At 36.8% G+C, this 14,624-nt stretch overlaps 1 protein-coding gene across 14 annotated transcripts in view; it reads right to left on the bottom strand.

Annotated features, from left to right (window-relative positions):
* Positions 1-14,624, bottom strand: part of EHBP1 (EH domain binding protein 1) — a 402,091-nt gene that overhangs the window by 208,069 nt on the left and 179,398 nt on the right. For all 14 annotated transcript variants that reach the window (XM_009184288.4, XM_009184284.3, XM_009184285.4 and 11 more), the window contains one exon: positions 597-778. In XM_009184288.4, coding sequence (XP_009182552.1) covers positions 597-778 — 182 coding nt within the window. The remainder of the gene's footprint in view (positions 1-596; positions 779-14,624) is intronic.

Genomic DNA, 14,624 nt, shown 5'->3' with positions numbered 1-14,624 from the left:
GGTATGTTCACCTCATTTTGTCACATTAGAGTTTTACTCTTTGAAGAGACTAGAACTGAATCTAGAAATCTTTGTGCAATGCAGACTCAGTGCTTAAAAAGTGATTTTTGAAAAGAAAATGATTACCATCATTTTCTAACTGTACTTTCCTACACAATTTTTGGAAGGTTGAGCCAAGGAATATGATTTGGCAACAGTTCCCTTAATTATTTCATCCCTTTTATCCTAAACTTTTCGTTTTGGGTTCCTCTCATGTCTCAATTGCATCAAACAGTTCTACACATTGAACTGTGTGTACTTCAGAGTACACACTACTACACTGAAGACACTGAAATATAAAACACTTATAATATCCTAAAATATTCAATTTAAATTTTGAAACCAGCTGTGATCACTTTTATATTACTGTACATTCTCTAGAGTCAAGAGACTACTTATAAGTAACAAGGAGTTCCCTTAACTCAGCCTCTGAAACAAAGAATGGCAAAAATGATTGGTATGCTGTAAGATGTTCAACTGTTGCCAGTCTACTGAGTCAAAAGCTATGGTGTACTGAAACACAATGTAAGGCAGGTTATTTGACAAAAGAAACTTACGTGGCTTTTCCTTCCCTCAGGAAGATGCAAGATAATGAAAACTGAAGAGTGGCAGATACAACTTTTTTAGATAATGGCTTGAATTTTAACTTGACATCAGTCTGAGTTGGCATAGGGCTTGCATACTGTTTCATATTGATGCTGCTAGTAGCAAGAGCTTTCCTTCGACCAGAAGGGGATTCCTGGAAGATTAAAGAAAAAAAAAAGTATGTAATTTTGAGTTATTTTACAGTCAAATATTTTACAGTACAATTTTAATAATAAATCAAATAATAATTGAAAACTTCCTTCTCCTATTAAATTCCTATCACACAATAACTAAATAAAATTACAATGAAGTTGTATCACAGCTTTTATATTTATAAGTAAGGCAGATATGCAATTGGAAAGAGGTAACCCAGGCAGAAACAAGAGAAGATTAGAACAACCCTAAACACCAGAAAAGGAGAAGCAAGGAATGAAAATTAGGACAGAAAGACTCCAGAGTTACTATGAGAAGAGGATCCAATACAGGGCTAGGCATCAACAAATACTCAACAGTTGTTTTCCTTGCTTTGATTACATTTAATGTAACCTAATGATATTTCTCCTTTTTAAATGCCTATGATTATTTATAGAACTTCCAGCCTTGGTGGCATTCTACTTTTTTTTTTTTTTTTTGGTCTAAAATATCTGAATTCTATGTATCCTGTAATTTGAGTCTTATTTCTTCCCCAGGCCTTTTTTTTATTGTGTCAGTCCATAGTTCTCTCTCCCATAAAAGCACATATATCATAAAAGAAACAGTTGGCTTTCTGATCCTATGCCTAGACACCACTGACTCCGGCAGATCTCAAGAATTCTTCTCAACACTGCTATTGCCAATTCATCAGAAACAGAACACAAAATGAAACCTATTTGCTATTAAAAGTACTTAACATTCCATTACTAAACCTATTGTGTTTCTTAACTATACTTTACAGAATAATAGCCTAGGAGAACAATGAAAACAGGACAGCAAAATACTGGTTGTGCATTAACTTTGTACAAGACATCATGTAAATTCTGGGGAGATATGATGAATAAGACATAATCTCTGCAGGTTCTATGGCAAAGGGAAAATTTTAGATGTAGGATAATGTGTAAATAACATAAATCAGAGATCATGTACCACTATTTCTTGTAGTTTACTGATACGGGAGTTAAGACCAAAACTTAAATCTTAATTTTCAAGCTGTGTGACTGTGGGCAAGTCAGAAAACTTGAGTCTCAGTAACCTTCTCTATAAAATAAGGAGTCTAAACAGAAATCCATTCAAGTTCTATAATTATTTTCCACAAAATTATTCAATTTTCAAACCAAGGTAAGAAAAACTACCATTAATACCTTTGAACTATTATTTAATAAATCTTTATTTCTTCTATGTTTGAAAAATTTGCTTAAAATAAGGATACACTAATTTAATCAAAATATTAAAACAGTCTTTAAAAAAAACCCTGATATTTCTACCCAACGGAACAAGTAAAAATGTAATGTAGTATCCCTAAAGAATACCTTATTTTAAAATGTGGTCTTATCTGACAGATTTTGCACAGCAATAATATACAGAACTATTAGTGCATGTAGATACCTTATGAATGAATTTCAAAAATGCATCAAGCACTTGAGAAGGATTTAAGCCCTCTCAGAAGAAATACTTAAGAATATGCAAATATCCTCAACTGAATCAAGTTGAACAGATGTGACTATACCGAACAATATAAGTGTTCTTTCCCTGGTCGCTACTGTCAATCAAAGAATAAGATTAAGGTCCAAGGTTCTGACAATGAGCAAAACGAAAAAGTACGATCAGAGAGTATCAATTTGTTACAATGATATGAACAATAATCTCTCATTGTACCTTTAGAATAGCTAACAATTTCCACATATAATATAGAATTTAAAGCCTCTGTTTTGAAAGCATGAGATATAAACTGTCACATATTATTTTCAGTTTTTGTTAAACAAATCTGTTTCACAAGTATGGCATTGATCCCTTGATATAATTATTTAATTTTATAACAAAATAAGCTATAAAAACTAAGATAATGTACAAATGAGCATAATTTTAAAAACTTAGTTTAAGAATGGTTCTGCAAGAGTCTAGATTTTGTATCATATTCTGCCAATTCCGTTTTTTAGAGTAAAAAGTATGCAGAAAAATTTTTCTGCTGAACTCATGTTCATGGCAAAAAAAAAAAAGTGTTTTTTAAGCATCTGGTAAATCAGTGTCTTTGAAACAATAGGTAACAAAAGCTACTAAATTCTAAATACAATCAGTTGTACTACTTAAGCAATTATTTGCTTAGGAACAATGCAAAGAGCCCTTTCTGAGGTCTGGTCAGCTAAGTAGAAGAGAGCTCTTTTGAGTCTATGATATCCATTCCCACTATTAGTTAACACAGGACCTCACTAGAGTCTGTGTCCTTAATATACTATGTCCTTGATACAATGGCTCCCTTTCGGGAAAAGGAATTTGAGTGGTGTTCATAGTAATTCTCCACCTAGCTCAGACATTGTTCTCTCCTTAAAATTAGCTATCTCAGAAAATACATTTTAAGAAGAATAGTAATGAGGGAAAATATGGGGATCTTTCACAGCTCTAACCCAACTCAATGAATTTTCATTCTTTATAACCACGAAGTCTAAATCTGTACCCACCCAAGATGGACATCACTGCTATGATCAGTTCTATAAGAGGAATGAAATAACTGACTGCACTCAAACAAGTATGTCTTTTGGATCCTATAGTCCTTCTTAAATGGACTAGGGATCAGCCAGGGAGAGACAGTTTAGAGAGAATTACTATTATTGCTGCCAGGGTCCTAATGCTACTTCAGATCATATGTGGGTTGGACAAAAGAACAAGAATGAGAGAAAAAACAATAAGAGGAACTAGTAGAAAATGAAAGTTTGGAGATAAGAGTCAATAAAAAAGTGAATGTTGAATATCTGTCTGAATATCTGTCTCTGGGCCTATGTTTAAATATCTGTTTGTATGTGCATCTGGCAGTATTTTTGAAATTAGTTCAAAATCCCTACAGCAAAGGTTCTTAAACTTTAAAGTTTATTAAAAACCAAAAACAAAATTAAGAAACATTATTAAAACTGTTAATGCCTGGATCCCACCACTAGAGATCCTAAATTAGTAGACCTAAAGATGGACTTAGGAATCTGACTACTGAAAAGTAATATCCCCCCCCTCCACACAAGTACACCACCACTACCAGGAGATTCTGATCCAGTTAATCTAAAATCATATTTTCAGAAACACTTCCCCTAAGTTATTACACAAAATTATTTTAATTTTAAAATGTCACTCATTTTTCATAACTATTCTCATTGTCAGAAAAAGACTTAGCCTATATATTTCCATTTCTTTGAAATACAGCCTATTGTAGTTGGAATCAGACAAACCTGGATTCGAATGTGGCACCAGCACTTATTCACTGGTTAATCTTTGGCAGATTTCTTCATGTATCTAAGCCTCAGTTTCACACTCTCAGACTGGCAAATATTTTGTAAAGCTGGACGTTACCAAGTGTTGATAAGAATGTGAAACAACGCAAACTCTCTTATACTGCTGGAGAGTTTCAACTGATATGGGAGACTTTAACATCCTACTGCCAACATCAGACAGATCAATGAGACAGAAAGTTAACAAGGATATCCAGGAATTGAACTTTCTACAATTTACCTATCCATTTTATTGTTGATGGACATATGGGTTGAAGCAGGTTTGCTTTTTTTGCTTTTTTGAGATGGAGTGCCGCTCTGTCACCCAGGCTGGAGTGCAGTGGCACAATCTCGGCTATAGCCTATGGCTCTGAGGCTACAAACCTGTACAGCATGTTACTGTACTGAATACTGCATGCAATTCTAACACAATGGTAAGTTTTGTGTATCTAAACATATTTAAACATGGAAAAGGTGCAGTAAAAATACAGGTGTACCATTTAAAAAACTTTTTAAATGGCGTGCCTATAGGGCACTAACATGAATGGAGTTGCAGGCAGGAAGTTGCTCTGGCTAAGTCAGTGAGTGAGTGGTGAGTGAATGTGAAGGCCTAGGACATTACTGTACACCCACCACTCATTCACTGACTTAACCAGAGCAACTTCCAGCCTGCAAGTTCCATTCATGTTAGTGCCCTATACAGGCATACCATTTAAAAAGTTTTTTAATGGTACACCTGTATTTTTCACAAATGTTCCATGGGTACTTAAAAAATATTTAACTGCTGTGTATATACTGCTGTCCACTTTTATGACAGGAGCATTTTTATGTAAAATCACTTATAGTACCAAATTATTATATTCTCTATGTGATAAGGAAAGTAGGAGTAGAAATTTTCAAATGTGAGATCATGGAATATTTTACTAAAGTGCACGAATCAAGGAACGAATAAGTGAAAGAGCTGAGGAGCCGCTCATAATCTGGGCAAAATTCCCAGTAATAAACCTTATAATAAACCTCTTTTTTCAATTTACCACCCCTCCCTCTGAACACACACACACTCTTACACAATTTTGAGCACACTGTATATGTACTTGATACTGTATTTTCTCTCAACTGGATTAATGCAATATCCTTTAAACTAATCTTGCTGCTCCTGCCTTTGCCCTGCAATTATTCCCGACACAGAAACTATGATGATCCTGGTAAAGCCAGATTATCTCATTCCTCTATTCAAAAGCCTTCAATTGCCCCAGAGTAAAAGCCAAAAAGCCCTTATTGGACCGATAGGCCCTATACCACCAGGGCTTCCTGACTTTGCTCTTTGATCTTATCGACTATGCTATTGCTCTATCTTTTTTTCTGCCCCAATATACTGGCCTCCTTACTTTCTCCAATGCACCAGGTATGCGTCTCCCTTAGAGGCTCTGCACTTGCTATTTCCATTACTAGGAATGTTCTTCTCATAGATATTATATGGCTAGCTCACCCACTTCCTTCAAGTCTTTTACTAAAATTCACTCTCCCAGAGAGGCCTTCTCTACCCACCTTACCTAAAATTTCAACCACACTTCCAATACACATATTTCATATTCCCCTTTACTTTTTCTCCTTAGCTTACGTGAGCAAATATGCAAATATGGTTTCCTTGCTCACCACTTTATCCTAGCCCTAGAACCACAGCATACAGCCATTGCTTAATAAATACTTGTTAAGTGAATGAAGTGTAATTCTAGGACTTATAACACTTCAAAGTACCTTTACATCATTAGTTTCTTCTGTTCAAGATTTTTTGCACATTCCTTTATCGTACCTCTCCTAAACAGGAGAAAAAGATGCGAGGTAACAAGAACTGTACAGTCTGTTTCCATTTGTACAGCTGGGCAGAGGTTTCTCCAAGCCAGAAAGGGCATAAACAGGTAGAAGGGACCCTGTGTGTGTGGAGAAATGGAGCAAAATAGGTATTCCTTCATTTGGTTTATGTCGGGGGAAAAAGGAGTGAAGGCAGTGAGTCACTTCAGTAACACCTTGGAAAGCTATTCCAAAAGCACTGTGGGCAAATCAGATGCCAGAGACATTATAGAATTAGGAGAGTTAGGCGAGAAAAGAGCCCTGTCTTAAACTAGCTAAATCCATGACAACTCCATACACAGATTATCCCCTAACCGAAGCCACAGTCTTCTTTACAGGCTCCTCTTCCTCCTTCTGACATTTAACCTCCTCTTATTTTAGGACCGTCTCTTGTAAACAGCATATATCCAAAAACAATTTTAATACAGTCTGATAATCACTGGCTTTTACCTGGAGAGTTTAGACTAACAGTTCTCAAAGGTTTTTGTCTTAAGACCCTTTACACACTTTATTTGAGAACTTCAAAGAGCTTCTGTTTACGTGGCTTATATCTATCAATATTTACTCTACTAAAAGTTAAAAATCTAGAAAATATTTCATTTAAAAATAACAAGTTCATATATTAACATGTTTTATGAAGAATAAATATACTTTCTATACAAAATAACGTAATAAGAAGAGTGTCTCTATTTTACATTTTTGTAAATCTCTTCAATGTCTTTATCTCTCTCTAAACTCTCTTTAATGTCTGGTTTAACAGACAGCTCTAGTCCTATATTCAATCTGTGATACAGATTGTTTTGGTTGAAGTGTATGAAGGAAAAAAATCAAGTATCACACAGATATGTAGCTGGAAAATATGGGAGTATTTTAATTACTCTTTTCAGATAATTTCAAGTCTTCATATTTGATTTTATACCAAAACTCAAGTAGTAGTTTCTTAAAGGCTAATGGTAACACAAAGCCTGAAACTTTATCAAGGAACTTTTTAAACTCTGTTACATTAAAATCCATTGCTCTATCAGGCATACTGAATGAATCTTTTATCCAGGCATGACTTTGCAACATTATAGTCATTTGAAAAATATTGATTCTCTGAATCATGTAGATATTGACACATTGCAATATATAATATCCCCAAAACATCACATTTGTTTGTATCTTCACCAATTCCATCAGAAAAATCTTCAAGCATTGGGAAACTATCAATCGCAAGGTCTCTAATTTTCAATTGAAAGCTCAAATTTTGTCACTGACATATAATTTCAGTTGCCTACCTTTAAGTGGCAGGCTCACTTTGCTCTGTTTCAATAAAATATTTGCCAAATACCCAAGGGTGAATAACCACAGTTAGTTTTTTCAAGTAAAAAGTGGTGTTCCAGGAAAAGTGGCTACTTCAAAACTCAAATAATCTCGTAAGTGCTTTTTCCTGAATAACTTTGTCCTTCGCAATGCAGCATAATTTCTTTATGCATACTTTTCACTTTGTCACAGGGCATATTAAAAAGACTAATACTCTAGTGTTGAAATTTAGTGAAATTAAAAATTTTACCACAACATCAAGAACAGTCTTAAATGAAACCCATGTGAGGGCTAGCTCCTGGTAATAAATTTTCAAGGGTGATATTGCTTTGACCAACTAATGCTAAGAATAGAAGTGGCAGATTTTCTCATTCATTTCTATACAGTAAGTTTATTTCTTCTTCATCCTTACAGTGATAGTACAAATCTGGGATCTTAGCTTTATGCAACAAGGGGGTCTTATTAGATCTTCTACCTTGGAGAAATGGGAGATGCTAGACTTTTTCTACATCTCCATGGGGAGGTAAAAGCAGTTAATCATAGGTTCAGTAGAAACCTTCAGAGGGAAAGCTATGATGAATCCTTATCTTCTGGACTTCCCCTTTCAGTTATTACTATTACTGTTTTATGTCTTTGGATAGAATCTATAAGTGCCATTTCAGGGATGCATTTTAAAAGATTTTTTTCATATTTTACCTATTTTGTGCTATTTTCCAATATGGATTATTCATGCTATCTAGCCCATCACATTTCCAAAAGCAGAATTCTTCATTTAAATTTGATAAGAACAGAATTGAGCATTTTTATAAACAACCATCACAACAAAGTTCACCTGTCCCACTTTGACCTAAAGTCTTCAATGTAGTATTGTTTCAAATTTATTTTATTGGAATTCTCTAGATGTGGACCTATGATTACCAATGCAACATGTCATGCCTTTGTTGTTTTGTCGGTTTAGATGCTATGCCTTAACATCGCCATAGGCCAATAGTAAGTACCTGATAATAAATCACTGCTTGCAGCACCACACCCTTCTAGAGTCTCAGTCTAGTGCCTGATTCTGTTCATGCCGTTATCCATCAGAACTCTTAAGTTCTGTTCTGAGTACTACTGAATCAGGGTACCACAAAATGAAGTGATGGGCAACGTAATTCTTAATGGCATTCTAAGAACATGTGAGTAGATCAACGCTGGCTGTGTTAATCCCTTTTGTGCTACTATAACAGAATACCAGAGACTGGTAATTTACAAAGAAAATGAATTTATTTCTCACAGCTCTGGAGGGCAGAAAGTCCAATGTCAAGGGGCCGGGATCTTGTGAGAATCTTCTTGCTGTGTCATCCCATGGCAGAAGGCCAAATGACAAAACAGCAGGCAATAAGGGACCAAACTTGCTTTTATAGCCAACCCACTCTCCCAATAAAGAACATGCTCTCAAGATGGTGAAATTAATGCATTCATAAAGGCAGAGGACTCAAGATCTTATCACCTCATACAGTTCCCACCTCTCAACACTGTTGTGCTGGGGATTACTTTTCCAACACATGAACTTTGGAAGACACATTCAAACCACAGCATTCCTTCACAGCCCCCAAAATTCACGTCTTTCTCACATGCAAAATACATTCATTCCATCCCAATAACCCCAAAGTCTTAACCGATTCCAGCACTAATTCAAAAGTCCAAGTATAGAGTCTCATCTAAAGCAGATATTGGTGAGACTCAAGGCATGATTCACTATAAGGCAAATTCCACTCCAGTTGTGAACCTGTGAAATTAAACAAGTCATCTACTTCCAAAATATAATGGTGGGACAGACACAGGATAGACATTCCCATTCCAAAAGAGAGAAATAGGCAACAAGAAAGGAGTAACTAGTTTCAAGAAAGTCTAAAACCCAACAGGGAAAACAACATTAAGTCCTAAAGCTGAAGAATGATCGCTTTGGGCTCCACATCCCACATCCTAGGCACATTGGGGCACATGAGCAAAGCCACAGGGACAGCCCTCAGGCAACCCTGCCCCTATGGCTCTGCTGGACTCAGTCCACCCAGCAGCTCTGATGGGTTGGAGCTTCATGCCTGCAGCTTTCCCAGGCTGGAGTTGCACAGTGGTAGCTCACAGTTTTGGGGTATCTCAGGTGGCCTCATCCCCACAGCTCCACTAAGTATCGCCTTGGTGAGGACTCTCTGCTGTAATCTTGCTCCCATGGCTCCACTAGACACTGCCCTAGTGAGGACTCTCTGTGGTGACTTCACCTCTGGAACAAGTTTCTTCCTGGGCCCCCAAGCTATCCACGACATCCTTTGAAATCTAGGTAGAGGTATCCATGCCCCCAGAGTTTTTGCATTCTTACAGGCCTGCAGACTTAACATCACATGGATGCCACCAAGGCCTACCGATTGAGTCCTGCAGAGCTGCAGCACAAGCAGTACCTTGGCCTGCTTGAACCACAGCCATGGCTGGGGTGGCTAAAAACCACTGAGCTGGAATTCAGGAAACAGAGTACTGAGGTGGCCCTGGGCAGTAAGCCTGTTGAGGGCACCCCAGGCCCATCTCCTGAAGTCATTCTACCCTCCTAGAGTTCTAAGCTTGTGATGGGACAGGCAGCCTGGAAAATCAAACTGCTTGTGGGGTTATTCTCTCATTGTCTTGATGAATAGCACCTGGCTCCCTTCTAGTTGTACTCTCTTTAGCAAATGTACTAATCTCTTTAGTAAGTGGTTGCTTAGCTAAACCCTTAGTTTGCTCTCCTAAAGATGCCTTTTCACTCTTCAAATGGTCAGGCTATGAATTTTCCAACTTTTTGTGTTCTGCTTTTCTTTTAATTATAAATCTGCCTTTAAATAATTTCTCTCCACTCACATCTCACTACATGTAGTGAAAAGTATCCATGCATCTCCTGGAATATTTCGCTTAGTTATTTCTTCCACCAGGTATCCTAGCTCATTACTCTTAAATTTTACCTTCCATAAAGCCCTTGGACATAGACATAATTTAGCCAAATTCTTCACAAGTTCATAATAAGGACGGTCAGTATTCCAGGTCCCAATACCTTCTTCCTCATTTCCCTCTGAGACCTCCTCAGAATAGCCTTTACTGTCCGTATTTCTACTGGCATCCTAATGACAACTGAAATAACCTCTGAAAAGAGCTAGACTTTCCCTACAGCTCTTGTATTCTTCTAAGCCCTCACCAAACTACCCTCAATGCTCTAATTCATAGGAATCTAGGCATTTTCTAGCCTGCTTCACCAAATTCTTCCAGCCTCTACCTTTCACCAAGCTTCAAAACCACTTTCACATTTTCAAGTGTTTTTGTTATAGCAACAATCTCACTTCTCAGTACCAATTTTCTGTCTTAGTCCATTTTTTGCTGCTGTAACAGAGTATCAGAGACTGGGTAATTTATTAAGGAAAAAAACCTAGTTGGCTCACAGTTCTAGAGCCTAAAAAGACCAACTCAAGGAGCCAGCATCTGGTGAGGGGTTTCTTGCTGCATTATCCCAAGGTAAAAGGTGGAAGGGCAAGAGAGCCTGTCAAAACCAAAAGTAAGCATGAGAGCAAGAGAAAGAGAGGGCTAAACTCATTTTTATAACAAACCCACTCTCACAATAAAGAACCTACTCCCATAATAACATTAATCCGTTCATGAGGGTAGAGCCCTCACGATCTAATCACCTCTTAAAGTTCTCTCCTCTCAACACTGTTGCATTGGGGATTACATTTCCAATACAAGAACTTTGGGGTACACATTCAAATCACAGCACTGGACTTAAAAGTATCAGTGATCAGATCTTCTCTGTCTCATGATTATGCTAATTATTTCAAAATGTAAAGAATTCAAACACCCAATTATTTTTGTAAATATCCACTTTCTCTACTGACTCAAGAATCAAAATCATTAGAAGAGACCTTAGAAGTTTTTAAATCCAACTTGTCACCCCAATGCAAGAACACCTTATGCTGTATCGAGCAGTTATAAAATTTATTTGCCAGTACTTTTCATTCAACTTCAACCTAAAAACTCTCAAGACTTCACTATTTCTGAAACAAAATAATTTGATATGCTATACTATCAAGACCAATGATTTTTGCATTATTCTATAAATAATTAATAAGAGCCTATTATGGGCCTGGCATTCTCTCATTTAACTCTGTGGTAACACTTTAAATTTTACTGTCAAATGATAAAAAGTCAATCTATAAGTTAAACAGTTCTTACTTTTCAAAATTGTGATGCTGGTCCTCCAAGCTGTCACAAGTACCACATTTCTCAGGCCATGCTGAAAACATCTCTGCTTCATCAGCAGACCAAAATGGAATACTATAAAATTTAATTTAGAGTCCATGGAGCAATTAAATGCTAAAGCAGACATGCCACAGGGAGCTCTCTCAACCAAAAAGACTTAATTAGAAACCATATCAGCTAAAATAACCAACTTAGATGGTCGGATGGAAGAGAGTTTGGTAGCACAAATGTAAAAGAGAAAGAATCAACATTAAAAATTGGTTCAGATATACACTCATAAACATTATAAAAATTATATTGATTTTAGAATAAAATCTAACTTATGCCTTTAAAATTCCAAATAAAAATCCTCAACCTTCTTAGAAGGAAACTACAGATTACATTAAAATACAATTTAAAGTGTTTAGATCAAAGGTCTAAATGGGTTGTAGAATGTCCAAATTGAAAACAAAAAAATTATTAAAGTAATCCTAACCTCTAGTTGACTATAAAGTTGGTAAGGGCAGTTTATATGAATCCTTTCCCCTGTAACCCTAAAGAAAGCAACAAAAAGTTTAGTCATACTATTTTATGCAGTTGTTTATTTAACCTTAAACAAGAAACAAAACTAGCAGATTTTAAACTTAGTTTCCATTAAATGTTCTGAGATAAATGTAATAATGTGTTAGTTTAAAAAAGACCTAGTACCCAAGGATTACATGTTCCATGGCCTGGACTTGAATGCATGTGCTGATAATGACTCCTAAATCTTCAAGACTAGACAGACCTATTCCTGAGCTCTGGATATAAGCATCCAAGTGCCCTCTGTTCATTTTACCCACATTACAAACTCAACACAGCCAAACTGAACTCATCTCCACTCCTTAAGCTGTTTCTCCTCTTAGTTTCTCATCTTAGTGAATTATATTGCCAACCATCAAGCCTCTCAATCTCAAGACTCATCAAAACAAGTTGACGCTAACTGCTAAATCTCTCCAGAATCTGGACTCTTCCACCCATCTCCACTGTCACTTCTCCCTAAATTCAAGCAAGCCCCATCATCTGTGAGCACACTACTGCTAACGCCTCTGGACTTGTCTCCCTTTCTCTAGTCTCATACACACCTCGGTTTCACCTTCTGTGATTCTGTAAGGGAGATCATCTTTCTTTTTAAATGCTATACTTTCTTTCTGATTACATGAGAAAAATCACCACAGAAAATTATAAATATACAGAGAAGTACAAAAAAGAATCCCTTAAAACTTTACCAACTTGCTGATACCACTGTACATATTTTGAGATATTTTCTCTGTCTTTTAAAAATAGTTCACATGATACCATTTATAAAACTCCTAATTGTTTTAACTTAACGTTAGAACTTTGCAAACCTAAATTTTAGAAGTTGTGTATCATTCTGTAATATGGTTCTACCACAAATTTACATAACTATTCCCTATTATTAAACATGTATGTCCCTTTGAGTTTGTCACTCTTAGAAAGGGTGGCGTGGTGAATATCTTTATGTCGAAAGTATTTTTGGTATTTCTGAGTTTTGCATAGGACAGCAAAAAAAAATTTTTGGAGGTATTTTCTAGAGGTTAGGTATAGACAAATCATGGATATAGCTGAAGGCCAAAATCCTAAGCAAATTAACACAGGAACAAAAACCAAATACTGCATGTACTCACTTATCAGTGGGAACTAAACATTTAAGTAAACATGGACATAAAGATGGGAACAATGGACACTGCAGACTACTAGCTGTGGGAATGACAGAGCGGTGGGTTGAAAAACTACCTATTAGGTACTCTGCTCACTATCTGGGTGACAGGATCCGTACCCTAAACCTTAGCAACACACAATCTATCCATGCAGCAAACCTGCACATGTACCCCTTGAATCTAAAATAAAAATTGAAATTATAAAAACAAAAAACAAAAAACAAAAAAACTCCAGGGAGATGAGGTCACAGGGCAACCCCATGCTTCTGTGAGTTTTCCTTCCAAGAGCTTGATCAGGTTCTCACAGAAACTACATCAGAAAATTCCCTTTGGCTTCCAGCTGGGGGAGAGTGGAGAAGGAACCATTTTAAAACACAAAGGTACTCTGTTCTTCTTGTTTTTGTTTTGTTTTGTTTTGTTTTGTTTTTGAGATGTAATCTCGCTCTGTTGCCCAGGCTGGAGTGCAATGGCGCAATCTTGGCTCACTGCAACCTCTGCCTCCCAGGTTCAAGTGATTCTCCTGCCTCAGCCTCCCAAGTAGCTGGAATTAGAGGCACACACGATCATGCCTGGTTAATTTTTGTAGTTTTAATAGAGACAGGGTTTCACTACATTGGGCAGGCTGGTCTCGAACTCCTGACCTCATGATCTACCCACCTTGGCCTCCCAAAGTGCTGGGATTACAGGCATGAGCCACCGTGCCCAGTCTACTCTGCTCTTACCAAGGTCTGCCCTCAAGAGAAACTGTTTAACCAGAGTCTAACCTGCTGGGGTTTTATCAGAGTCTAATCTGGGAAAAGAGAAATACTTAACTCCAGCCCACTGTAGCCATCCTGCCCCACATAAGAAGGGAGAAGGAAATACTGAGAAACACTTATGAAGTTCACAACACAGAGGCAAAGGCTAACTCTAAGACTGAGACCTAATCATAGGAATAAAGAATGCTTCCCTCCTCCACACATTACTCAAGGCCTATTTACAGCACTTCCTTTTACCCAGGAAATCACATCTGGCTGTCAAGAAAAAATTACCAGGCATACTAAAAGAAAAAAAACAAAACCAAAAAGAAAATCCCACAGTTTGAAGGGACAGAGCAAGCGTAAGAACCAGACTCAGATATGGAAGACATGGTGGAATAATCAGACCAATAATTTAAAATGATAATTAATATGCTAAGGGCTCTAACAGATAAAGCAGACAGCATGTAAGACCAGAATGATGGAAATCTAAGAAAAAAACAATAAGAAATTGTAGAGATCAAAAACACTATAACAGAAATTAAGAATGCCTTTGATGGGCTTATTAGTAGTCTAGATACAGCTGGACAAAGAGTCTCTGATCTCAAGAATAGCACAATAGAAACCTTCAAAGATGAAAAGCAAAGAGAAAAAGGACTGGAAAAAAAAATAGAGTAGCCAAGGACTGTGGGACAACTACAAAAGATGTCAAT

Source organism: Papio anubis, chromosome 14 (assembly GCF_008728515.1).
Source record: "Papio anubis isolate 15944 chromosome 14, Panubis1.0, whole genome shotgun sequence".
NCBI lineage: Eukaryota > Metazoa > Chordata > Mammalia > Primates > Cercopithecidae > Papio > Papio anubis.
Note: the sequence above shows the minus strand (reverse complement) of the source record. Positions and strands in the feature narration are given on the sequence as shown.